The sequence below is a fragment of the Panulirus ornatus genome, chromosome 5, assembly GCF_036320965.1.
Source record: "Panulirus ornatus isolate Po-2019 chromosome 5, ASM3632096v1, whole genome shotgun sequence".
Lineage (NCBI taxonomy): Eukaryota > Metazoa > Arthropoda > Malacostraca > Decapoda > Palinuridae > Panulirus > Panulirus ornatus.
The window spans coordinates 3,413,278-3,439,979 of NC_092228.1; the positions used below are offsets into that span (position 1 = coordinate 3,413,278).

Sequence of the window (26,702 nt, forward strand, 5' to 3'; positions counted from 1 at the left end):
ACACATACATAACAATTTTATTTCCAAACATGGTTACATAAGTGCTATGTTATACACGCCTTGACACACATACACATCCTCTGTTTTACTTAAGTTTACCCTGAACACACAGTAACTATGCCATGATATGGCATACACATCAGAGATTAAATCTACGTAAATAGCAAGAAAATAATTAAATTATATAAAATTAAACAAAATTCGAGATAATCTTTATATCTTCAAACTTAACCATTCGATCGCCAATATACGAACCTGTGTGTAATAGTCTGGTTCCTGAGTTAACTTGTAAAACTCAGGTCATTACACCTAAGGGTCGTACCGTCGTGCCTAATGGTCGTACGTCGAGGATTATAGTCGCATCCTCGTCCTGATGAAAGACTTAACATTACGAATATTCCCAAAGACGTCATATAGAACCTGACTGAACATGTTCCACGAAAATAGAGCTATCAAAGATTAGCTTTCCATCCATAGCTTCAGAATTCCTCCTCCGGCACATCTCAACAACAAAGACGTGGGACTTGCCTTGTTATAACCTCACAGCAACACTGCCTGGCTCGTAATATCGTCCTTGGTCCCGAAAAACATATATATTTATGGCGGCAAGAAACGTAACGCAGTTAACCAAGCCTCCAGCACCACAAAGGTGTATCCCTGGCCAATCACCAAACGATACTTTCAGCCAATCAGCGGACTCTACGCTGATACCATCAACCAATCACCGGGCTCCATGCACATTCTCTTGACCAGTCACAGGAGTGAGCAAAGCAACGGCTAAGAGAGAGAGAGAGAGAGAGAGAGAGAGAGAGAGAGAGAGAGAGAGAGAGAGAGAGAGAGAGAAATATTACATCTGTTTAACGTATTCTTGGAAATAATGTTTAAGCTTAAGGCGTAACAAATAAGGTTATACCATTCCAATAATAATAAAATAGAGGTAATTGTAATAAAGGATTATAAATACTAACAATATTAGAAAATAACAGGGTACACAAGAAGCAATATCCAGTTACCTTAGTTGCCAATCACCTCTTTGTGTTATCCAGTGATCACACAACACACCAGCTGTACAATACAGCTTGAACTTAGCTGGAAAATAGAGAGATTAATGAAACATCTGGCAACTGCTAAGGTTAGGCCACGTCTTTTTTTGTCTCTGGCAAAACCTTTTGGCTCAACACTGACCAGTAACTGATCAGTTGATCTCTGTTTATTCATTAATCATTTGATAAGTATGACTTTGCGACCTTTGAGTATAATGACCCAGGCCTTGACCTAACATAAGGGTCAGGTCACGTTAGAAGCCAGACCACCACCTCGGTGCTCAACGTGGTATTACGTTACTTAAATTAATAAATGATTTGAATGATCACAATTATCGATAACCTCCACAACAATCATTATTCATACTTATCTATAATATTTACAATTATCACTAATCTTCGAGTGGAACATTATCCACAGCGGATATATATATATAATCTCAATTATCAACACAATTACCTCTGAAATTACTACCAAAACAGATTTGTACTATGATTATTGCCAAGGGCACTTCAGAATAACATTTCACACCTCACAATTATATATATATATAATTACATCACAATTATATAATTACATCACAATTATATAATTATATTACATCACAATTTGGGTTTTGAGCGTCTCTTGTAATGCGCGGAGTGTCACCCTAGGTCATGTGTACGGGTGACCCAGGTCATGTGTAGTGTGTGACCCAGGTCATGTGTGATGTCAAGACCCCAGGTCATGTGTGGTATGTGATCCGGCTCATGTATGGTGCATGACCCAGGTCAAGTGTGGTGTCATCCGAGGTCATGTATGGTGTGACCCAGGTCATGTATGGTGTATGACCCAGGTCATGTGTACCGGTGACGCAGGTCATGTGTGGTGTGTGACCTTCGCTCATGTGAGATGTCAGACCCCCAGGTCATGTGTGGAGTGACCTCAAACCCAGGGCACGTGTTTCATGATGGATACCGAACTGTAATGAAGTCATGTTGTGTAGTGTGATGTCAGGTGGTTGGGTGTAGGTGATGTCCTATGTAGGGCTCGTGACATCACTGGTCCAGCTGGTGTAGGGCTGGTGACATCACTGGCTCAGCAGGTGTAGGGCTCGTGACATCACTGGTCCAGCAGGTGTAGGACTGCTGACATCACTGGTCCAGCAGGTGCAGGACTGCTGACATCACTGGTCCAGCAGGTGTAGGACTGCTGACATCACTGGTTCAGCAGGTGTAGGACTGCTGACATCACTGGTCCAGCAGGTGCAGGACTGCTGACATCACTGGTCCAGCAGGTGTAGGACTCGTGACATCACTGGTCCAGCAGGTGTAGGACTCGTGACATCACTGGTCCAGCAGGTGCAGGACTCGTGACATCATTGGTCCAGCAGGTAGAGCGTAGTGTTGTCAGTGATGCCCAGCTCTGCCAACGTCCTGGTCAGGTCTGTCGGGTTGATGTCATCACAAGCCACGGCCAGACGCCTCCCGCCGACCTGGGTGTTGGCAACCACCTGCAGGAGGTCCCCGAGGGTCCTGGTCTTCGGGCTGGCCGCCAGCAGGAGTGAGTCATCCGGGAGTTTGAAGTACACGATGATGTCATCGTCCTTCTCGGCTTCCGCGTTCTGCCCAGCGTTCTCAAGTCCTCCGCTCGAACTCTCGTCGCGAGGTTCAACTTCTCCTACAGCAGCCGTGGAACTCTCTCCAAGACTACTGGCCTCGTAGATCGCGTTAGTTCGAAGTTCATCGTGCGTCGAACTCCCCGCGGGTTCAACCCTGCCATAACGGGTCCCGGGACGGGACTTGAGGAGGCCGTCCCTGGCGTGGGAGAGGAACTCCGTCAGTGGTTTGCCCTCTATGTTGACGGTGACGGTGTGGGGGGTTGTGGCCTGTCTACTCGGGTCGTCGCCATCGACCAAGTCATCAACCACCGGCAGGTTCTTCATCTTGGTGTCAATCACATCAAAAGTTCGACTCCGGATCAGAGGCGGGGGTTGGAACTCTGGCTCCTTGTTGTTGTTAGAATCCATCATGGCGGTGAAGCTCGCCTGGGGCGAGGCGTTGATGGCCGGTAAGGGATCGTACTTGGTCATGCTTGAGCTCCTGGCTCGCGACGGAGGCGTATTACGAAGCAGGTCCTCCACGTCCTCTTGGTCTCTCGGCTTCTTCGAGTTGAACGACGCCGAGGCGTAGAAATCTACGACTGAGTTCCCTGCTGACGAGGACGCCCGTTGGGGCAGGGGTGGCATGGAGGTCAGGCCCCTCGCTTCCCCCTCGGGCTTCACGCCCCTGCTCAGAGATCTACTCAGAGGGACGCCCTTCGAGGAGGGAGCTCGACTCGCCAGAGAACCTCGTCTGTTGCTCTCCAACAGACTCTTGTCGAAGTCGTACAAATCCGATCTACTGGAGGAGGAGTGGAGGGAGGAGCGGTCGAAGGCCTTCGTCGTGGTGCGGTCCAAGAGAGCCTTCCTGAGGGAGGAGGAAGACTCGAGGCGTTGGAGTTCGGCGGCTGTTGGGTTCCAATCCCGCGGTGCTGGGGGCTCGTACCACCTTCGCTCCGTAGTCATCACTCACGCTGAGGGAGACATCACACACGTTACTAGCACGTCCTGTTAGCTGAGCCAGCAGCTATACTAGCTATCTGAGCCAGCAGCTACACTAGCTATCTTAGCCAGCAGCTACACTAGCTATCTTAGCCAGCAGCTACACTAGTTATCTTGGCCACCAGCTACACTAAGTGATCTTAGCCAGCACTACACTAGCTATCTTAGCCAGTACTACACTAGCTATCTTAGCCAGCACTACACTAGCTATCTTAGCCAGCACTAGACTAGCTGTCTTAGCCAGTAGCTACACTAGTTATCTTAGCCAGCAGGTATACTAGTTATCTTAGCCAGCATACTAGCTATCTTAGCCAGCACTTCACTAGTTATCTTAGCCAGCAGCTATACTAGCTATCTTTATCAGCAACTAAACTAGTCATCTTAGTCAGTAGGTCCACTAGTCGTTAGTTACACCAGTTGCCTTCCTTATGCAATATAAACGAGAGAAAATATGAGATAAGTCAACATATACAGCATCTAATCCATCAATTTCCGTCTGAAATTATCTTATCCTTCGTTGGCCATTTATAAACTCGCCATTCTCAGCTTACACCAGCCATAAGGTTATCGACTTCATGAAATGTGCGCATGTATCACATAATACACTCATATGTACCGCACGTGCATATAACACTTCTCAGCACATACCAGAGCCATGTGTCTGGAATGTTCCGTCTTCCCCGCCATACACTGTGTATAACCACTGTACGTGTCTTCGAATGTCACCACCTGAACCAGGGATCATGTCATGTGATCTTGACTACAACAGAGAGGAACCAACACCCATCCGCTGCTCACCTAGTGTTCTCACAACCCTCGTGTCTGCCCACCAGCACCACTACAACATCTCCATAACCGATAAAAATATATGTTTCAGGCACTTCCTCCTCACCTGCACACGCTCTCGTAGTCTTCGTCTCCTAGGTTGAGCTAGGCTACGTTAGGTCAAGTTTGCTAGGCTACGTTAGGTCAAGTTTGCTAGGCTACGTTGGGTCAAGTTTGCTACGCTACGTTAGGTCAAGTTTGCTAGGCTACGTTGGGTCAAGTTTGCTAGGCTACGTTAGGTCAAGTTTGCTAGGCTACGTTGCAGTATGCTTGCTGGGCTAAACGATTTTGGGTTACATTAGTTTACGCAGGTCTAGACTCGTCTCGGTTAGGTCAGGCTATGCTACGATAGGTTTCCAATAAGGCAGTGCCTAGAAGTCAAACCAAACACTAAGTTACATGCACATCCTCGAAGAGTTTACATATACAATACTATTCTACACTATCACACATTATATATATATATATATATATATATATATATATATATATATATATATAGAGAGAGAGAGAGAGAGAGAGAGAGAGAGAGAGAGAGAGAGAGACGTTGTACCAACAGTGAAAAAGTAGTAAAATAATAATTAAGTCCAGAAAAAGAGGTATAGAATTGTTCCCTAAAACTGAGACATAGTAACATTGTCTTCATGTTCTGTCTGCATTGAGAAAGATCTTTCATCTGTACATCATGCGTGTCTGATTCCCAAACACGCGATGACACACGTTTCATGTGCATAAAACTCATTTTTGTTGTGCCTTGCTCAGAACTACGGCCAAACATGACACGTAGAAGGAAAAAAAAATCTTCGTTCAAGACTATCAGTTTCTTGTGGAAAATGTGAGCCTATCATCTTATAGGGTCATTCAGGCCGTAAACAACAAGATATAATAACTAATCGATAAATTCTTGAATACCTTCCTCTGGCCTTCACTTATAATATCCCAAGAGTCAAATACACTCTCAGTGCAGATGTAGGCAATACATCGATTATATATTCATTACCACAAGGACTGAGGACCTTGAACGCGGCCTGCAGGCCAGTATGCATGCACTCGTGTGTAGAACGCGACCACGCACACCTGAACCTTTTAATCATATATGAATGAGCCAAGTATAAATTTAATTCATAGCAAACAACATCTGTAAAATGTCTTGAGTCGATTATATCTTAACTGACGAAGGTTAGGAGCGAATGTGTGCATGTTCACACACACAAAACACACACGCATACATGCAGTCTTACTGTTTCTAGTAACTGTATTCTAATTCATTGATAATGTTGATCAAAGTTAATGTCTAGACCTGATTCGGTTTTGAGCTATATCGTGAAGCGGTCCTTCCCAACCAATATGGATGGCTGGCCCGCTGTTCAACCCTGCCATTATGTCGATGAACTAAATGCGTTAAAACTATTTATTTACGTAAACAAACTGTTCAAAGGAATTTCTTTAAAATCGATGACTGTCAACAGTTTGTTCTTACATTATCATCAATCATTCTTTGCACAATAAAAGTGATGCTCAAAATTCACAGAATTTTCTAATATAAAATTTTCTATACGATCATACTGACCAAATGATACATTAGTAATTAAAACATACACTGGGCAAGACTGGAAATATATATCTCATTGTCTTGAATCGTTATAATCAATACTGAAACACTAATCAAGCTTTTACAACTGCTATTTATGAAACAAAATAGATCATAAGCTTCCAAGACCTGAAGGTCCATACCCAAAAACTGTGAAAATATTTCGGTTTAATATTTAAAGAACCGGGGCGTGCGAGCGCGCGCAGCCTCGCTCCCGGCAGAAGTGATGATGAATACTTTATTCTGTCATGAAGGCCTTTGCTACGTTCTCGTTCCTGGAAGGGGCTTCTGAAATACCTGGCTGCCGGCTTACATTTCTATGTTTTTTGGGGGAGTAGAGCCTGATATGTGGTCAATGTTTATAAATCATTTACATGTGATATATTGTTATTCTTTGATAGAGCTTTCACGGTGTACATCTTGGTGACGTATTTTGGTACTGGTCCAAATGTGTTGTCAGTGTTGGTAAAGATTCTGGTTAAGTAAAATGTTTTCTGGGACACATAATGTCCTGCCATCGGTCACTTCCTATAAATTGTGAGTGGCAGGGAAAGATTGAAATGTTAAGTACATTTCTTTCATTGCGAACCATTGTATTAAAGCCATCAGATTGTAAACTATAAAATCATCCAACTTAACATGTTAATATGACTATTTTGCTAACTGGCTAGATAAACAATAACTGATCATCATAACCATTAATGAACACAACCCAATCAATTATAAACAATTTGGCTAATATATGGGTAATTATTCTATTCTATTCTAACGTACATAGAAATATAACTATACTGTAGAAAAAAAAATGATAATGCAAATACTTAGAAAAAATGATACTGAACTTACAGACAAACATTACCAAATGCATTGATATACTGAAAATATTTCTAATTAATAAAAAAATTCAGTAGAGCGAGTCTGTTACAATGTCATTAATTCTATCAACAATTCGTAGTATTCATTATTTCAAATCATATTTTGAAAGTACTTCAATATTCCTGAACAAGATAAAACTGGCAATTTCTTATCTATTTTATTTGTCGTAAATATTGACCCCTGGTATGGTACTTTTGCTGTCAATTCATTATTCTATTTTCCTTCTGAATTCTATAATTAATCTGTACAACCAGTTGTTTCTTCAACTTAGTAACTTTGGAGTGACACACTAAACAAAAATATTGACCAAGAACGTCAGACACATTAATACTCTACTTAAATACTTAAAATTTTACATTTTCGTGTCTTAATAGAGAAAGCAAGAAGCAATCACAGGGTCAAGGTCATAATGACTGAAAACCAAACTTAAGCAGGAACATTATACCAACACATTAGTCTACGGACACATCAACTCATATTTCACTAATACTAGTAATTATAATACTAAACTGAGATTAATATTCTAAAAATGTAAAAGTCCATGGACTTACCCATCCACTCTTCTCTAACATAAAACACTCTCTGGACTTACTACATAAATTTTACTCACATAAATGAATAAGTAAAATATATCAATTTATAAAAGAGTGTTAATGGGAGATATTTATAAACAAGAAGAAAACTACTTAATCATAACTAGACACGTACGTGAAGCCGGTGTTAGTAACGTTGCTGTGATACATACTTACATTTTCCTGATAATTACCTTAGTGCATGTTCGTGACAGCCATGCGTTTCATGTCTGCGTTACGCTGTCCTGGTGGTGACGTTACATTGCGTCTCGTTATCGCAGTAACGCTGTCGAAATTTGGTCTTGCCTTTAGCTATACCTCGGCCCACCTGCCATGGGAGACAAAAGAGGGAAATAATGAGTTTTGAAATATCCTTTTACCGACGTAACTAGTTGGAAATACAGCAATAAATGTCTGTCTTGATAATGACTAATGGGTCACGGATTTTTAGCCTAGTGTTGTCAGAATAAGAAATGAATTTGTTGTAGGGTTCTCCAATCATAAGATAATTTTCCGCCACAATGAACATACACTGGATGGCCAATTATGGCTGTCCACCTCCAAATCAAAACCAACCGTAAGGTTGAGCCCCTGAATCACGTGGCTCATGGTTGGTTGGTTGGTTAGGCTAGTCAGTAACCCTAGGAAATGATTGGCCTAAGGCCCATGTAATCATTATGAACCGATTTACGTATCTGGTATGAAAGAAAATGAAGTATTTGTGTCGAGCCCCAGAATCTAATAACCCACCTCCTATTCTTCTCTTTTTCTATAATTCTTTCTGTCACAAACAATTTCATTCATGAGTAATATTTCTATATAATACATTTTTTTCGTCTCAAAATCATTACCATTGTAAACCACCACGAGTATTGTCACAACTATCATTAAACATGTAAGGCATGTGTACGTGTAGGAAGAGAGGAAAGTGATTGGTTCTCAGTGAATGTAGGTTTGCGGCAGGGGTGTGTGATGTCTCCATGGTTGTTTAATTTGTTTATGGATGGGGTTGTAAGGGAGGTAAATGCAAGAGTCCTGGAAAGAGGGGCAAGTATGAAGTCTGTTGGGGATGAGAGAGCTTGGGAAGTGAGTCAGTTGTTGTTCGCTGATGATACAGCGCTGGTGGCTGATTCATGTGAGAAACTGCAGAAGCTGGTGACTGAGTTTGGTAAAGTGTGTGGAAGAAGAAAGTTGAGAGTAAATGTGAATAAGAGCAAGGTTATTAGGTACAGTAGGGGTGAGGGTCAAGTCAATTGGGAGGTGAGTTTGAATGGAGAAAAACTGGAGGAAGTGAAGTGTTTTAGATATCTGGGAGTGGATCTGTCAGCGGATGGAACCATGGAAGCGGAAGTGGATCATAGGGTGGGGGAGGGGGCGAAAATTTTGGGAGCCTTGAAAAATGTGTGGAAGTCGAGAACATTATCTCGGAAAGCGAAAATGGGTATGTTTGAGGGAATAGTGGTTCCAACAATGTTGTATGGTTGCGAGGCGTGGGCTATGGATAGAGATGTGCGCAGGAGGATGGATGTGCTGGAAATGAGATGTTTGAGGACAATGTGTGGTGTGAGGTGGTTTGATCGAGTAAGTAACGTAAGGGTAAGAGAGATGTGTGGAAATAAAAAGAGCGTGGTTGAGAGAGCAGAAGAGGGTGTTTTGAAATGGTTTGGGCACATGGAGAGAATGAGTGAGGAGAGATTGACCAAGAGGATATATGTGTCGGAGGTGGAGGGAACGAGGAGAAGAGGGAGACCAAATTGGAGGTGGAAAGATGGAGTGAAAAAGATTTTGTGTGATCGGGGCCTGAACATGCAGGAGGGTGAAAGGAGGGCAAGGAATAGAGTGAATTGGAGTCATGTGGTATACAGGGGTTGACGTGCTGTCAGTGGATTGAATCAAGGCATGTGAAGCGTCTGGGGTAAACCATGGAAAGCTGTGTAGGTATGTATATTTGCGTGTGTGGACGTGTGTATGTACATGTGTATGGGGGGGGGGGGTTGGGCCATTTCTTTCGTCTGTTTCCTTGCGCTACCTCGCAAACGCGGGAGACAGCGACAAAGTATAAAAAAAAAAAAAAAAAAAAAAAAAAAAATCATTAAACCAATGCCTCATGTTTGTTTATCCAGTACGACGGCGAGTAGTACACTAGTGGTCCCAGCGAGGCGCTCAAGCCTAGCCTTCGTGCACACAGGATCGACCCGTCTACCAGGTTTACACATGGCCACCAGAAGCGCTTCAACCCACCCACCACCGTCTTATCATTGTCGTTATGTTTGGCTTTCACGCTAAGAATACTGGTCTTTGTACTCCATAAACATACTCCACCGTATATATATATATATATATATATATATATATATATATATATATATATATATATATATATATATATAAGTTAAGAGTAAATGTGAATAAGAGCAAGGTTATTAGGTACAGTAGGGTTGAGGGTCAAGTCAATTGGGAGGTGAGTTTGAATGGTGAAAAACTGGAGGAAGTGAAGTGTTTTAGATATCTGGGAGTGGATCTGTCAGCGGATGGAACCATGGAAGCGGAAATGGATCATAGGGTGGGGGAGGGGGCGAAAATTTTGGGAGCCTTGAAAAATGTGTGGAAGTCGAGAACATTATCCCGGAAAGCAAAAATGGGTATGTTTGAAGGAATAGTAGTTCCAACAATGTTGTATGGTTGCGAGGCGTGGGCTATGGATAGAGTTGTGCGCAGGAGGATGGATGTGCTGGAAATGAGATGTTTGAGGACAATGTGTGGTGTGAGGTGGTTTGATCGAGTAAGTAACGTAAGGGTAAGAGAGATGTGTGGAAATAAAAAGAGCGTGGTTGAGAGAGCAGAAGAGGGTGTTTTGAAATGGTTTGGGCACATGGAGAGAATGAGTGAGGAAAGATTGACCAAGAGGATATATGTGTCGGAGGTGGAGGGAACGAGGAGAAGAGGGAGACCAAATTGGAGGTGGAAAGATGGAGTGAAAAGGATTTTGTGTGATCGGGGCCTGAACATGCAGGAGGGTGAAAGGAGGGCAAGGAATAGAGTGAATTGGAGCGATGTGGTATACAGGGGTTGACGTGCTGTCAGTGGATTGAATCAAGGCATGTGAAGCGTCCGGGGTAAACCATGGAAAGCTGTGTAGGTATGTATATTTGCGTGTGTGGACGTGTGTATGTACATGTGTATGGGGGGGGTTGGGCCATTTCTTTCGTCTGTTTCCTTGCGCTACCTCGCAAACGCGGGAGACAGCGACAAAGTATAAAAAAAAAAAAAAAAAATATATATATATATATATATATATATATATATATATATATATATATATATATATATATATATATATATATGTGTGTGTGTGTGTGTGTGTGTGTGTGTGTGTGGGTAAAATTTATGACTACGTCAGTTAGAACCTAAAGGGTCGAGTGTACAGAAATAACGTGTGTATAAAATCTCCAGATCTATGTTAACATATAAGCCCATACATTAAGCTTTTTTTGTAATGCAAATTTTCAGCATTGGCAGAGAAAATCATTATCATATATCTTTATTCTCCAGAAAACTGATCTGCAATTCTTTTTTTCCAGCCCAAAACACCAACCCAATTTCATGTCCATATGAAAGCTTAGTTACTTTTGAAATGAGTTCCAAACGTAGCGTGTTTAGCTAACCTACAGTCAGAAAATGAAGGTCGTGTTTTAACATGAACAGAACAAAATATTCTGCTGAATGTCCTTCAGCAGCACAAAGCCTAGCCCAATTTTGTAAACATGAATTATCGATGGCCCGCCTCACAATGGTGGCATGGAAGTATTACTTTCTCTACAGACCGTGAGCTACACTCTAATCCTAGTGTTGAAAGTTTCATTAAGAAATAATTACTTTCTGGCCAATGGAGCTAATCTAACAATGCAGGACGTAAGCAACGAGGGCAAGAGTTCGAATCCACTCTGATTATTACCTTTGGCGCCATGACTTGATAAAATTTTGATATATATATATATATATATATATATATATATATATATATATATATATATATATATATATATATATATATATATAATGAAAATACAAAGGATTTGGGACCGTAAACTTTCATACAAAAATCTTTTCCTCAACGATTGTTTGCCTAGCTTAACTTAGTCTCTCTCTTGCCTCCCCACCTCTCCAGTTCTAACATGACCAACCCACAATTCTTGGCTTCGATCGAGCGTGTGTGTGTAGTCTACTGTCTTAATTAATGCGATTTAAAAGACTTTTCTTTTCGCCTGAAACTCATGCCTTTACCGAGATCTAATATTCGTAATAAATCTTAAGGTTATTTCGAGGTTTGTTTATTTCGACGTGAAGGAGAGTTTTATCATAACATCACAACACTACAACAATCAATGTGTTGTAAAGATGTTATTCTATGTACATAAATATAAACATCGTTTGGGAACATCAGTTTAAGACTCCTCTATCTTCCAGGCTAAACTCAAAATTTGTATTCCAGTTATCCTAAAGTTCACGAAGCTCCAGTTAAAATTTCGTTAGTAAAAATAAAGCTGAATTTTTTAAGGGTTTATACCAATAACGAGTGGGGACCTGAGAGATTAAACCCTGGGGTTTATATGACGGGCGAGACAACCTCCTCACCTGTTTAAACCATGGATGAAGTTAAACCTCAACAGTTCGAACACGTATGAGGATAAACCTTAAAGGTTGAAACTAAAGTTGGAGTTGAACCTCACTGGCTAGAAATAAACGTGACAGCCTTGCATTTCAGTAAGTATATAATTTGTGACGTTCAAAAGCTAAGTTTTAAACAGATGGGTTTCTTTTCATACGTTTTTATGGCTTCAAAAGCTTGAAGCTTTTCATTTTTTTTTTTATATACAATCTTATCATTATATTTTACCCTGTCGTTTGTCTAGCTTAGACATGCAATACGTTATAGCTTCGAAAATGTTAAAACAAGAAATATTTTATTCAACATCGTCTTTGAATAATGATATATTGACACTAAGTAATGGAAGAAGATAAGTTTGGATTTCTTGAGAGAAGACATTAATGTCGTGTCAAACTTTAGTATATACTAACTTTTTACATAAATTAAGTCCTTGATTGTCATGAGAAAGTAATAATTTTGAGAATACCTTTAAAAGTTTCGTAAACTATACTTTTGGGTGTGAATTATTAGCTGACAGATCTTGGGTTACACTAGAAACTTTCTCCCCATAGTTTGGGGTTTTCTAAAACTTTTCGTCTTATATTTCCGCTTTATTCTCCGTAGTTTTTGTCAAAGTTTATGTTTATCATTAACAATCGGGTTTTCTTTCTCATCCCCGTTTTCTATATCTTCCTCGGAGTTACCTTTCTCAATTATGTTTTATCTTAATTGTACATCTCCCTCTTTTATCTTAGATCTCGTCACATTCTCACATATACAAGGTCAAGCTTGCTGCTTCCTTCCTCACCTTCACTGTCGAGAACAATGATGTCATTATCTTTTATTACAGATGATTGTGAGTTAATGCTAATAACAGCAGTGTTACCAACCTATTCAAGGTACTGCGATAAAGTTGGTAGGTTTGGTATTATGGGAGAGTACCTACCTATCTATCTATCTATCTACCTACCTCCCTCCCTCCCTACCTACCTACCTAAGAATACCTACGCAGGGATTTAATCAGATTGGCAAGGCTGTGGTGAAGTGCTCGCCGCATAGAGAGAGAGAGAGAGAGAGAGAGAGAGAGAGAGAGAGAGAGAGAGAGAGAGAGAGAGAGAGAGAGAGAGAGACTTCGCAAGCAATCCAGAGTGGGGGTGATTTGGGGGGGAGGGGGGTAAGAGGCATGTGCACTCAGTACACAACAGTTCCCAGAAGCCTCACTAGGCGCGGTTGTCGCCATCCACTTCCATAAACAATATGTCAAATATGTCGATGTGGTCCGGGAGAGAGAGAGAGAGAGAGAGAGAGAGAGAGAGAGAGAGAGAGAGAGAGAGAGAGAGAGAGAGAGAGAGAGAGACCACACGATGATAAAATTTACTGGAGATCCAGGTAGATGTCAGGTGTTTCCACTCCATCACAACTTTGGCAGTGTCAAAGGTCAAGGGGGAGGTCATGTCTATGGGGGTCATTCAAGCCCTAAGATGTTTTGTATATATATATATATATATATATATATATATATATATATATATATATATATACGTCACCATTATATCTATATAATCCTAATCATTAGCCAATCACTGTCTATTCAGCAGGTCTATACTACAGTTACTTAGCTATAGCGAACTGCGTCTCTATACATACAACAAAATTCTGCTACACTTTTATTAAAAAACAAATTATTACATTTCAGGCATTAATATATTGGCATCATCTTTGTACTAAATTATAAATATACATATACATATGTAAAATCAATGGTTATGGAAGCGAGAAAATGACACATATACACAGCCTTGGCGTGTTCTGGCGCGATACAGCTACGTTATAGCCAATATATATACATATAAACAACTATAGGTTACATAAGGTAATGGACTGAAACATAGGTGGTGAAATATAGATGATTCATGATTGACAGAGAGGGAAGGGGGTCAAGGCGAGGATGTGCTGTAGGTTGACAACTGCGATGTTGTTATGCTGTGTTATGGTAGGTAGTTTGGTGCCACGCCCACAAACTGGTAAACAGGTTGAGCAACTGGCACACTACATGATAAGACTGGAAGGGTTGTTGACTGGTAACCGGACTACATGGAAAGATTGGGTATTAAATGACTGCTGACTGACTGAAGGTGTGACCGTAGATCAACCAGGTAAGGGTAAGTGACAGGTAGAGTGGACCAGTTAAATACAAGCTGACAGTCTAAGATAGAGGTAGACTTCACCAAATTCATCCAGATTGGTTGACTGTTGGGTAACCAGACGACCAGTTTAAAGTGGTATATTGGCTGACGGACACTATAACACGGTAGCATAACAACTCACAACCTGGTTAATGAAAGAAGAATCTGAAAAAAAATAACAGGTCTGTGTGTGTGGGGTGTGTGTGTGTGTGTGTGTGTGTGTGTGTGTGTGTGTGTGTGTGTGTGTGTGTGTGTGTGTGTGTGTGTGTGCGTGTGTGTGTGTGTGTGTGTGTAGGAAGTACTGGGTAATGTATGCACCACGCTAGACTTTGATACATCATAAGCCTCAAGGACAAAGTGTTTCATTATCCTACGTCAGCTGGATCATATGAGCTCCAGCGTCACATTTCACACGAACCAGGAACCCAGGCCACGCAAACACAGAATCTAAGTATTATTCTACGTTGCCACTTATTTGAACAATTCTTTACTAATGATAGGTAAGGAAGAATTGTTAGGTCTTCGATTTCCTATAGATCAACATCGAATCTTGAGATAAAATCAAACTTTAAGGAATTGTGCTGGATGGGGGAGTCTTGATCCCACTGAATAACTGAGGATTTTTAGTTCATCAAAATCAATATCATTTTTATGACCACGTCAATTTAACTAGACCTCCACATCACAGTATAACGCATAGCCTTGTTTATTTTTTCGTCAGTTTGCTAACTGCTTAAACTGATAGTTAATGAGTTTGTTATATCACTTTACACTGACGTCTTGCAAGTATTCTCTCGTAATGACCTTCAATGACTGATAATGCAGTAAATACGAAAATAGAAAACGGCGGTGCGTTGGTCTTTGAGGGGTCGCAGGATTATCAAAGACACGTGATTGGAGCCAGGGATTAATAAGGTCTAGTGATCGATATATAGAAAGGTTCGGGTAACTGAACTTCGATCTACAAGGTACAATGAGGATCACAGCGGGTTACATATGGAACGTCTGCTGACATCCATACATCCGGGTCACGAAGGGATATTCTACATATCTCTTCATCCGGCAGAACACATATGCCAACTTGGAGAGAGAGAGAGAGAGAGAGAGAGAGAGAGAGAGAGAGAGAGAGAGAGAGAGAGAGAGAGAGAGGGGGGGGAGGAGGAGGAGGAAACGACGTCTAAAACACCATGGAGAACGCTGAACGCCCAAACAACGACAAAAAAAATTTAGACATAAGATCACTCCCACCCACAGACCCGCATTAACCCCCCCCCCCCCAGGCCGGCATCACGAGAGCGGGATGCGCCTTTGTTCCCAGCACCTGAGTGACCTATAAGACGGGGGAGGGAGGAAGGGGGAGTATCGATCCCCCAGCCCCGCCCCGCCCCATGATAATCCAAGCCTAGCCTGACCTGAGGATGGAGGCCTCTGGCTAATGAAGAGCAGGAGGGAGGGAGGGAACGCTCACTCCCTCCCTCCCTGCCTCCTTCATCCGCTCCCTCGCCTGACTCACCAGCCTAACCCATCTAACTCACCTGGGTTAGTTTACTGACTCACCACGACTCAGCTTAGGGAGCAGCTAAGGGAGTTATATATATATATATATATATATATATATATATATATATATATATATATATATATATATATATATATCAGTCCTACACTCTCGCGTTCCTGTTTTCCTTCAAGAGATAACCAGTACTTCAGTTTAATCCAAACCATGAGTACAGGCGAGAGATCACGGAGCTGATATTCGTCACTTTGCCAGATCTCACGCAATGCTTGCTTGCACGACCCAGCCAGGCTGTCCGCTCACCGAGATTTGGTCTGGGTAATTCCTGCCAACTGATGTCCGACGGGAAAGAAAACGGGGAGTGGGCAGTAGCCCGCTACTCAATACATTTTCTTTGATGCAGGTTGCCCCACTAATCAACCCATATTCTTCGGTGATGGACGGTTACTAATCAAAACCCAATTATTCCTTGATGTGTGTTACCATTTTCCCACAATATCTTGGAAGGAACACAACACAATGTTAACCTCATAATATAATGTTGATGTTTGTCTATTACAAGTTTACCTTACTAACTTTACCGTAAACCAAACGCAAACCAGCAAACCAGGCCGGCCGCTCAAGAGAGAGAGAGAGAGAGAGAGAGAGAGAGAGAGAGAGAGAGAGAGAGAGAGAGAGGGGGGGGGAGGGTGATGGTCGGGCCAGGGGAGGGGAATATCACGCAATTTTCACATCGATATGATTAATGTGTGAGCCAATGGGTTTCAACGACCCGTAAATTTTGTGTAGTAGACGTCTGGGGTAGCACATATACACACAAGCACGCACGTACGAACTCACGAACACTATATACACATGTTTACCAAATGGCGTCCTAGCTTCGTCTCTTCGATGTATATCAACTGACTGTTATATTTCTCTCTTGTCTCTCCCCTGATGATGTGATTAATACACGAAAGTGCACTTAGGAACTTTTCGTGTTTCATTTTCCCCGTAGACTCATAGGAATATATATATATATATATATATATATATATATATATATATATATACATATATACATATATATATATATATATATATATATATATATATATATATATATATATATATATATATATATATGGGTCAGACGCAATGGTGCTGAACAGGTGCGTTACTGTATATAATAAGTCAAGAATCATAATGGTGAGCAATGGCGATAAATATATGCCGGAGTTTGAGCGATGACCACAGCCGACGCATCTATGCCACATATACACTGATCATGGTCGATACACAGAGAACATTCCATCAAAACACCTTCACTACAACGCCTTAACTTTGTGAGTTTATGAACAACACAATCCTGAATGATGTAGCCTTTAAACCTTATGTGATGTTCGAATATATATACAGTAAACGACCCGTTCAGTGTCATAAGCCTACGACACAGTAAACCCTTTTAGTATGTCCTTAAGTCACAACACTAAAAGAAACACGTCCGGAATTATGAACATAACGGTTCATGAAAGGAAATTTGCCGACTGAAATGTTGGATGTTCAGCCGTGAAATGAGAGAGAGAGAGAGAGAGAGAGAGAGAGAGAGAGAGAGAGAGAGAGAGAGAGAGAGAGAGAGAGAGAGAGGAACACGGTGAGCCGTGTCGTAACTTAGGGTACGCGTCACTGAAACAATTTCCCGATAAACCAGGGTCAACGAAACCAGATTCCAATACCTGAACCCGGTTATTTCTCTTTGTGTTACGTAGCGAGGATAAGAAAATAATATATATCTCATGGGCAAAGAGGAATGCAGTATAGCCAGACATGATTTGCTGCGAGAGACTTGCATGCCGCACGATCTCAAGCTGGCAACACTGCAAGGTCATGGGACAGAGAATGTCCGGACGTTCGACTGGCTCCCCAGGGCGCGCCACTCCTCTCCCTCCCCCGCATGCATGCAGGAGCATAATCAGAAGCAAATGAGTAACCATGGACAAAACACACTCATGGCCAACGGATATGGTATTGATCAAGTAGCATTTGTTGCTCACGGCCACCCGGTGTGATCAATAACACTCCCTCGATCACTCTTTCGTACGCCAGACAACCATGCGCTTCGACACATCTGTGGCCTGTCTATTGAAGACATATTACCTCTCTATTTACCCCCCGCCCCCCCCTGAAAATCCTATTACACTCAGTAACTGTTGTGTCCGAAGAATGGGATCAAAGTATGTATATGTAATCATAAAGATATCTTATTTCGTGCTAAACTATAGGACAACAGCAAATAACATATTTAAAATATTCCGTATCGACAATATATTGAAGTTCGTAGGTAAACGACCCCGACTTCGGCTGCCAGAATCAATGTGTTTGGTTATATGTACGTCAGCGCGCGTTGCTTTCAAGGATTATAGCAAGAATTACATGGATTATCCTCCTAAATCTATTTCAATCTCTAGCCAGTGTCTATAAAGCTACAGTATCTCTTTGATTGGAACAATAATAAAACTTTTATGGCCTTGGGTAACGCGATGGGGATTATTCCTACGGTTTTCTTAACAAAAGAGATAGGATTGTATGTTCGTCAGCGTTCGTATGTGTATGCGTGGTTCACGTGTATGTCTGCTCATTTACAGACTTGTGTGGTGTAAGTTTATTGTGTGTTATTTCGTCTCTGAGCATTGATATGATAATTATAATAGTATAGGTCGATTCACTAGCCAAATTTTGACACTAAAAAGCACACAGTGTAGACGATGAGATTATAAAGTGTTAAGTGGATTTAATTTTTTTGTTTTCACTCAGTCACTACATAGTCGCAGTTTGGCAACTTGTTCATTATGGTTGAGTTAGGGCTGTTCTTTATAGCGGTCTGTACAAGTTCGTATGGGCTCGATGTGGTTATGGCGCCGAACTGCAACTAGGGGTCGAGGGATCTGGGGTGACAGGAGGTGACGGTGGTGAGAACAGTGCAACAGCTTCTTCTGGAACCTTCGGACTGGGGATCAGATGTTTGAGCGAGTCGGGAGGACCAGAGAGCCTTTAGTTATACAACACCGAAAGTGATATTGCATGCCCTACTTTCCAACATACTCTGTTGTGTGGACGATGGGAAGGGAAGAGCAAGCGAGGGCGACATGGGTGAGTTTAGGGAGAAAGTTGGGTTGATATACTCGAGCTCAGGCCCATGGAATCCAAGTGCCTTCAGTCTACGGAGAATGTAGAGACGATAGTTGGAGGATCTGATCGTCCAGAATGACATCGAGGAGCGTGTGTGTTGACCGTCATGCTCATGGTTTTCATAGGTAAACAGATGTAAGGAAATTAGGTCAGAGCCAGGGGTATGTAGTTCTCTCTTATCATTCATCTTTTTACTTTTAACCAAAATACACATGAAATTTAAACAGCGTAAGCTTACTCAATTTCAAGCGTTAAAATTTGAGAGAGAGAGAGAGAGAGAGAGAGAGAGAGAGAGAGAGAGAGAGAGAGAGAGAGAGAGAGAGAGAGAGTTTGAATGCATACAATCCTGAGAGAGAGAGAGAGAGAGAGAGAGAGAGAGAGAGAGAGAGAGAGAGAGAGAGAGAGAGAGAGAGAGTTTGAATTCATACAATCCTTCACAAAATTATTTACATCCGATAAAACCTTTCTACGCCGGAGCATCAATAAGAATGATATATTCAACTGGTATCATAATAATCATTATCATTATAATTTTCGAGTTTAAACTTTACCGTATATATTCATATGTAGAGGTAACGACCATCCTATGTTATCTATCGAAATGACCAACACAGATTACAAACATATGCAACATAAAAAAAACATACACAGCAAAAACACAAATCAACATATGTAGGTCATGAGTCAGCGATGAGAAATACATAAAACAGTTAATGTTAAGAAATGTGACATGAGTTACTCGCCCGCCATGTTGGTTAAGTATTATCGGTAAACAAACGCTTCAACATATGTTAGCGTCGGCAGCAACGTAGGAGCGAATGTTTGTATTTCTTAATAAATGTGTGTATGTTTACTATCTATCCATGTACCTACTGGTAATGTATGTTTACATGAGGATGTATGATTGAGGTTTACATGGCTACCAATACCTTCTTAAGTTATTACGCCAACATCCAAACCATACATTAGCGGGCACACGTAAAAATCTGCATTGCGATATTACAAGGTCATATAATAAAATAAACCAACTATAAAACGCAATTTTCGTTATAAAGATAAATTAAACTGTAAACTAATACGTACATGACACAATAGAATTTCAAATAGATTTTTACATCGTACATTCAGTATGAAAAATGGCGTATTCTTAGAAGGATAACAACGAAATTATCGGCAGTTCTGGCCTTGTATGACGCTCCCACAAGGTGACATACTTTCACACAGACACAGACATACAGACACACACACACACACACACACACACACACACACACACATATATATATATATATATATATATATATATATATATATATATATATATATATATATATTATATACATCTAATTGATATATGATCCTCTGTGCTTGCCTAGATACGGTTCTGAATAATTTCTAGATGACCACAGTAGTACTACAAGGTCGGGTTGTTGGATGCTGGGAAAAAGACATGTAATCTTCTAAATTCAGATAAGACTGTTTGGTAGACGTTGAGAGCACAAAAGACGGTAATCATTTGGAATTCACACACAGACACGCACATACCCACCCAGATACACCAATGATCGCGCGCCTGAAACGATTATTACAGCCAATATTTCTACCCCACAATAGTAATCAATAGCCATTTTCCGATGGCTCCAATAAATACAGCGACTGCCCATCCTCCATACGAAACAATTGGCTCGCTTTTTCACATTTTTTTTTTCCTACAGCTTAAATTCGCTTTGGTTTCCTGTGTTATAAAGGGTTTCAATTCTTTATTCCAATCCCTCTGGCTGTGGTGTTATCCTGCATATTCCATATGCGTTTGCATGGCGCTTTTATATATAGGATCCGTAGTTCATATTTTCAGTGCTTCGATTTTTCCTGCTGGTCTGTGGCAATTCCCATTCACAACGGATTACGTTGGCGATTACTTTGCAAAACACACACACACACACACACACACACATATATATATATATATATATATATATATATATATATATATATATATGCGTGTGTGTGTGTGTGTGTGTGTGTGTGTGTGTGTGTGTGTGTGTGTGTGTGTGTGTGTTTGCACGCATCTCCGTGAATGCGTTGGATAGTGCGTGTTCATTAAGTCTTTACTAAAAGCTTTATATTTCATGCACCTTTCTTCTTTTGGACTCAGCCAGACATGATCATCACACACGCTTCCCATCATAAACAGTCTGCTGTACCTAACACACACACACACACACACACACATCAGCGTGTGTGTGTGTGTGTGTGTGTGTGTGTGTGTGTGTGTGTAGCAGGGAAGACATGGTACATACTAAGAGGATTACGGGATGGGATATGTGTAAAACTCTCCTCATAACATACAAACAGTAATCGAAAAGAACTACAAGAGAAAGTCTAAAGGAGGACAACAAAGGCGGTACCAAATGAAGACTTGAGTCACAGGGAGGGGGTAAATGCCTTAAATTTGCCCTCAATGGAAGAGAGAAGAGTGAGGAGTGAGCCGATCACAGCCCTCCATCTCTAAATCAGTTTTCTGAGGAACAATTCTTCGAAAGATGTAAGGAGAGAACAACCAGAGTACATAGCGTGATAGTAAACAACAAACCTGTTTGAAAAGACGTAAAGAAGGGCGTTTAAAGTATGAACGGTAGATGAATGGAATAAACCGAGTTATGATATAATGAATATGGCTAGTATATAGAAATCATAAAGCTTTGTTATGCCTAAACCAAGATGGTTATGCTGAAAGCTATAGCCCTACACTAAGCAATTATAGTTGTGCTATGAAACTACAAAACTTGTTCACCAAAAGCAGCTAGTCATCCAACACTAACTACAGCAATAATTGTGGTAACAAACCTAACTAAAGGAATGAATTTGGTTATCAACTTCCTATTCCCTGACAGCAATTTTGCATGTAGTAATTCTGTAAACCACCGTAACAATAATAACTGGTAGTTACGCAACTAACCACCCTAAATAACAACACGATGATGGGGCGACGCTACGACAGAAATCGTCGCAATTAAGCTATACAGAACATCGTAATCACCTCTAAACACCTCGTCTAACCGAAGGTAGTTAGATTTACAGTACACGAGTCTTGATAACATACCTGGCATGATCATCTACAGCTCTGAAGCCTAACCCGCTTCCATCTCAATCGCCATTGTCACTTACGTATCTCTGTTCATGGACAATTGGTAAATGTAATCTTGCGATACCCTAATAGAATCATGTAATATCCATCGTTGACTTTCAGATCTTTGAAGTAAATGCGTGGTTTTCAAATTCTCAACTTCATATTTTATAAAATGTCAGTTACACTAAAAATCACAAGTCTGGAAATATTCCCCAAAAAGGTTCCAGGGTTTCAGTAATTATCTACAGCATTTCATCATACTCATATCAATCGCATTTAAATCATATTACATTTTCTTGTCTCGGAATTGGTCAAGTTTACCAAATCACGTTTGTCTTTGTCAGCTACAAGCTTAACAACGCCCCGCAAAGCATTTTCTGTGACTATATTTCCGTCACACAACTTTTCCATGATATTAAACTCACTGTAGATGATACTTGGTAATACAACAACTACACTGAATTAAAGGAGAAAAAAAATTTCTCCAAGAGTACTAATCTCCCTCCACGGACAAAGCGGCGGCAGCCACCCGACGCACTGCCGCCCACGGCCGACGTCTCCACAACACAGGTGTTGTCAGCTCGCTGCCGGCACCTGACCAACATGTTATCATACACACATCTTACCTTATAAATCTAATGTTTCCCCTTCCAACTCAAGAGAAAGCATTCTCTATCTAAAGCTTATGGGAAAGTCCCTTGCTAACATAATTTCCAGTAAATGACATTTGAATGCAATTTTAATGGAGGAACAACACATATTTAAACACCATGAGTAATATAGGCATCAACAAGACACATATGCACCTTAGAAATAAATATCATATTAAAGACTATGAAAACACGGCAATCAGAAATTCGCACTGAGGAAATAAAAATAATAACATTCAAAAAGCATAAACATTAAGGTCATGTAGAGATAAATGAATAATAGATGAATCATAAATATGCCATCAACAAAGGAAGAAAAATGGGGGAAAATAAGTACATAAAACTATTAATCCAAAGAGGTAATTACATAAAACAGTGCTGTTATATTGTAAGCTTGTATGGTCTTTTAACACCTGAACGTATTCCATTTTTTCCGAATGGTTGTAACTTGATAATGACGACCCCAACAACAATGGCGGTCGATAGGCCTAAAAAGACCACAAAATAACCAACCAATCAACCGCATTGCTACTGACTGAGCCTTAACTAGTGATCCACTGAATCGATCACTAATACATTCATACATTAACTAAACGTTGAGTATTAAGATAAATACGAGATAGAGCTATGAATACCGAGCGTACAAAAGGAGAGCTAAACGATTCTTACAGGCAAGCCTTGTTATGTAACGTAAGGCTTCCACGAGAGGTTAGATGTTAACTGATAATAAGTTTTTTCATGTCGGGTGGTTCAACTACAGATTCATCATATAGGCAGGTTGTGAGGTGATCTGGTGTGTGAGAGAGAGGGGTAGAAACTGAGGTTGGAAGCATTTAACTTAACCTGGTTACGTATGACCCCACTGGGAAAATGAAACGAGGAAACGAGGAAAATGAAACACGATAAGAGAACTTATCGCGTTTCATTTTCCTCGTGGTTTTATGCATAAACAGTATTAGATCACACGTAATATATCCTTTCCCCACGCGTTCCAACATGAAATTACATTAGTAAAGAATATGGCCACCAAAATAACTATCATCTATAATAAGCACAAGAAATGGTGGAAGTGTGTATGTCTCTTTTTTCTACATAATCAAAAACAACTTCACAACGGAGTGAAGTCCTTGGAAGCCCAAAGTTCAAACATAAATCAAATGATCTATGATAAAGTAACTAAAATTTCGTAAAATCTGTGTTGCCCCTCCATGAAAACGATTTTCCGAAATCAAGTAATTTGGAAATTATCAAAAGAAAAACGAAGCTAATCCAGTATATCATTTGGCCAGTTTTCACCAACATCAGGACTGTTATGAAATAAACATGATGAGGTAAGCCCATGCAACGCTATGTCGAATGTGTACACATTATTGGCCGAAACAGTTGTAGGAAAGTATTTAAAATTACAACCTTGAAATTGTTATATATAAAATAGTGTATGCTTGACGTATGCCACTCATTAGTTTTCTCTGAACTATAGAAAATGCACGAAAACCTGTAGCACATAATATAAGGGGACACTAATGGTTTTCTTCTACGTAATTCCTGATATATAAAAGTAAATAGCAGCAAAATACATTAGTTTCGACATACATCTTTGTTTCCAATTTTTATATCAACGAATAATTTCAAAAGCGAATAAATATTTTTGTTAGATTTGTTTATAATCATATAGTTTTCTACGTTCATATGTTCCCTTTATAGCAACATATGTAAAGTGTTGCACCGAATTAGAGCCGGAAATTATTCGATTTTTGAGCTTACTTTATAATTTTGGGTTTCCTCGGAGCTCTATTTAATAACTACCATAATTACAAGATTGAATTCTTACCTTTTGAGATTTCAAAATACCAAAATATTTTATGGGGTTCTATACGGGATTTGTTTATGGAGTGCAGCAAAACAGAATACACACACAATATATATATATATATATATATATATATATATATATATATATATATATATATATATATATATATATATATATATATATATATATATATATATATACGTCCTGAGGCAGTAATGGCGCTTCTGAGAAAGGGCTGTCAAAAACAACAGCCTGTGCAGGGAGTGTGGACCTTGCGAATCTACACACTCACACTCTTTGCAGTCGGTCACGTATTACCTGCGGACCCCACTCTTATATGTTCACCAAAATGTTCCTCTAAAACATCCCTTCATTCATAGCGAAAGCCAATGTATACAAGGAACATCGTCAAGGACAGTGCATCTGTTGCCTTGCCTTTCTAACCTTATAAACCGCTCGCTGATCACCCATCACTTACACACAACCTCCGTTTCACACTGTTTTATCTTTAGGAATTGACCAACTTGACAAAAAACATGTAAAATTGTACTTACTGCAACATCCAGTGCAGTAACCAACCTCAATATGTAACTATTGACACCCACTTAGTTCACTGGCCATTGTTGTTTATTTCCTGCACGTCTGAACTATGACGGGAAACTCAACCAGATGATCCATAATATCTAGTTGGCACCTCATGCACACCTTGCCTGGCGAACTTTTTTTTTTCTATGAAACGTCAGTAACTTCAAATACATACGATCTTCATCTCTATCGCAATGTTTGGCCATTCTTTGTTTCCCTACTTCCCTGCTAATTGTATAATTTCTAATACCTGAAAGGAATTATGCACTAAGTAACTGCATCTTATTAAAATCAAATGGCTATGTATATGCAAACTACTCGTTCATTTGATACGTGCAAGTAAGAGGGATTATGTAATTTCACCATCATTTTCTACATTACTTACGAATGTATCACAATTATCAAAATAATGGAACATTTCTAAGCTGTAACTTAGTTTTCCTTGAGAAAATTATATTCTACACCATGGGTAGTGTCGTTCTAGTTGCTCTAATATTGTTTACTATGCTTTCTTCAATTCTGAAAACTTGTATCCAGTGTCACTGTCCAAAAATGCATTGTAGCAGTAACATTTGTTTGAGGAAAATTTCAGAATCCTTAAGATTAGATTGAAAATACATGGATGAAAGTACCGATCTTATATATATATATATATATATATATATATATATATATATATATATATATATATATATATATATATAGAAAGCATAATCTGTTCATCAAAGTAACCACATATCCATCGCTATATAGCTATCTTCTTCATTCCACGTCTTATGAAAAGTGTATCTATGTACAACTACAGTAAATATTTTCAGTTTTATATAACCATAGAATACTTGTACCAGCAGAAGACACGACGACGTCAGTCAAGACCAAAGTGCCATCTCAACACCAGCAGCCAAACTATATTCTATTTTCAAGACAAAATGTTTCGTCCTTTTCATCTTTACTTTAGTTGAACCTTCATTTCTAGCAGCAATCGTTATAGCGCTTAGGTGGCCATCTTAAATTCTCATCTATTTATGATCTAGAGTTCACCTCATTCCCTTTGGAAGAATTTAATGGAGGACAAATTCCCTCGGTATCAGCGAGTCTCTTGATATAAAATGCATAAGTAAGAAATATGTTCAAATATCTGGGGATAGGGACAAAGAATACTGCCCACGTATTCCTGCGTGTCGAAGGCGACTAAAGGGGGTGGGAGCTGGAAATCGAACCCCTGCCGTTTCACTTTTTCAAAAGGAACAATGAACGGGGCCTTGTGAGGATTGTTTCCCGCTAAGGTTCCGTCATCCGTTCTTGACGCTACCTCGCAAACGCGGAAAGTGGCGAATGCTGATGAAGTCTTAATACGGATGAAAGTAAATATACAATATGAAGGATAATAGTTTTTCTTTTAAAATCTGTTGAAATTACGAGGTCTTGTTAGTCAAGCTTGTAAAACAATGTTAAAACAAGCTCTTTTTATGTGAGAATTAGATAGAGGGCAGTAAAATAAAGTTAATTTTTGCCAG

At 40.1% G+C, this 26,702-nt stretch overlaps 1 protein-coding gene across 4 annotated transcripts; it reads right to left on the minus strand.

Moving 5' to 3' along the window:
* On the minus strand, positions 1-25,261 carry LOC139747299 (uncharacterized). 4 transcript variants are annotated; one of them, XM_071659423.1, is made up of 3 exons: positions 25,155-25,261; positions 7,684-7,817; positions 1-3,597 (listed from the first exon to the last, which is right to left on the minus strand). In XM_071659423.1, the coding sequence occupies exon 3, from the start codon at positions 3,587-3,589 to the stop codon at positions 2,402-2,404; it is 1,188 nt and encodes a 395-aa protein (XP_071515524.1). In that variant the 5' UTR covers positions 3,590-3,597; positions 7,684-7,817; positions 25,155-25,261; the 3' UTR covers positions 1-2,401. The 4 variants fall into 4 exon arrangements, with proteins under 4 accessions (XP_071515524.1, XP_071515535.1, XP_071515552.1 ...); XM_071659434.1 differs by having other exon boundaries at positions 7,667-7,817; XM_071659451.1 differs by having other exon boundaries at positions 25,180-25,234.
* Positions 25,262-26,702: the final 1,441 nt, after the last annotated feature.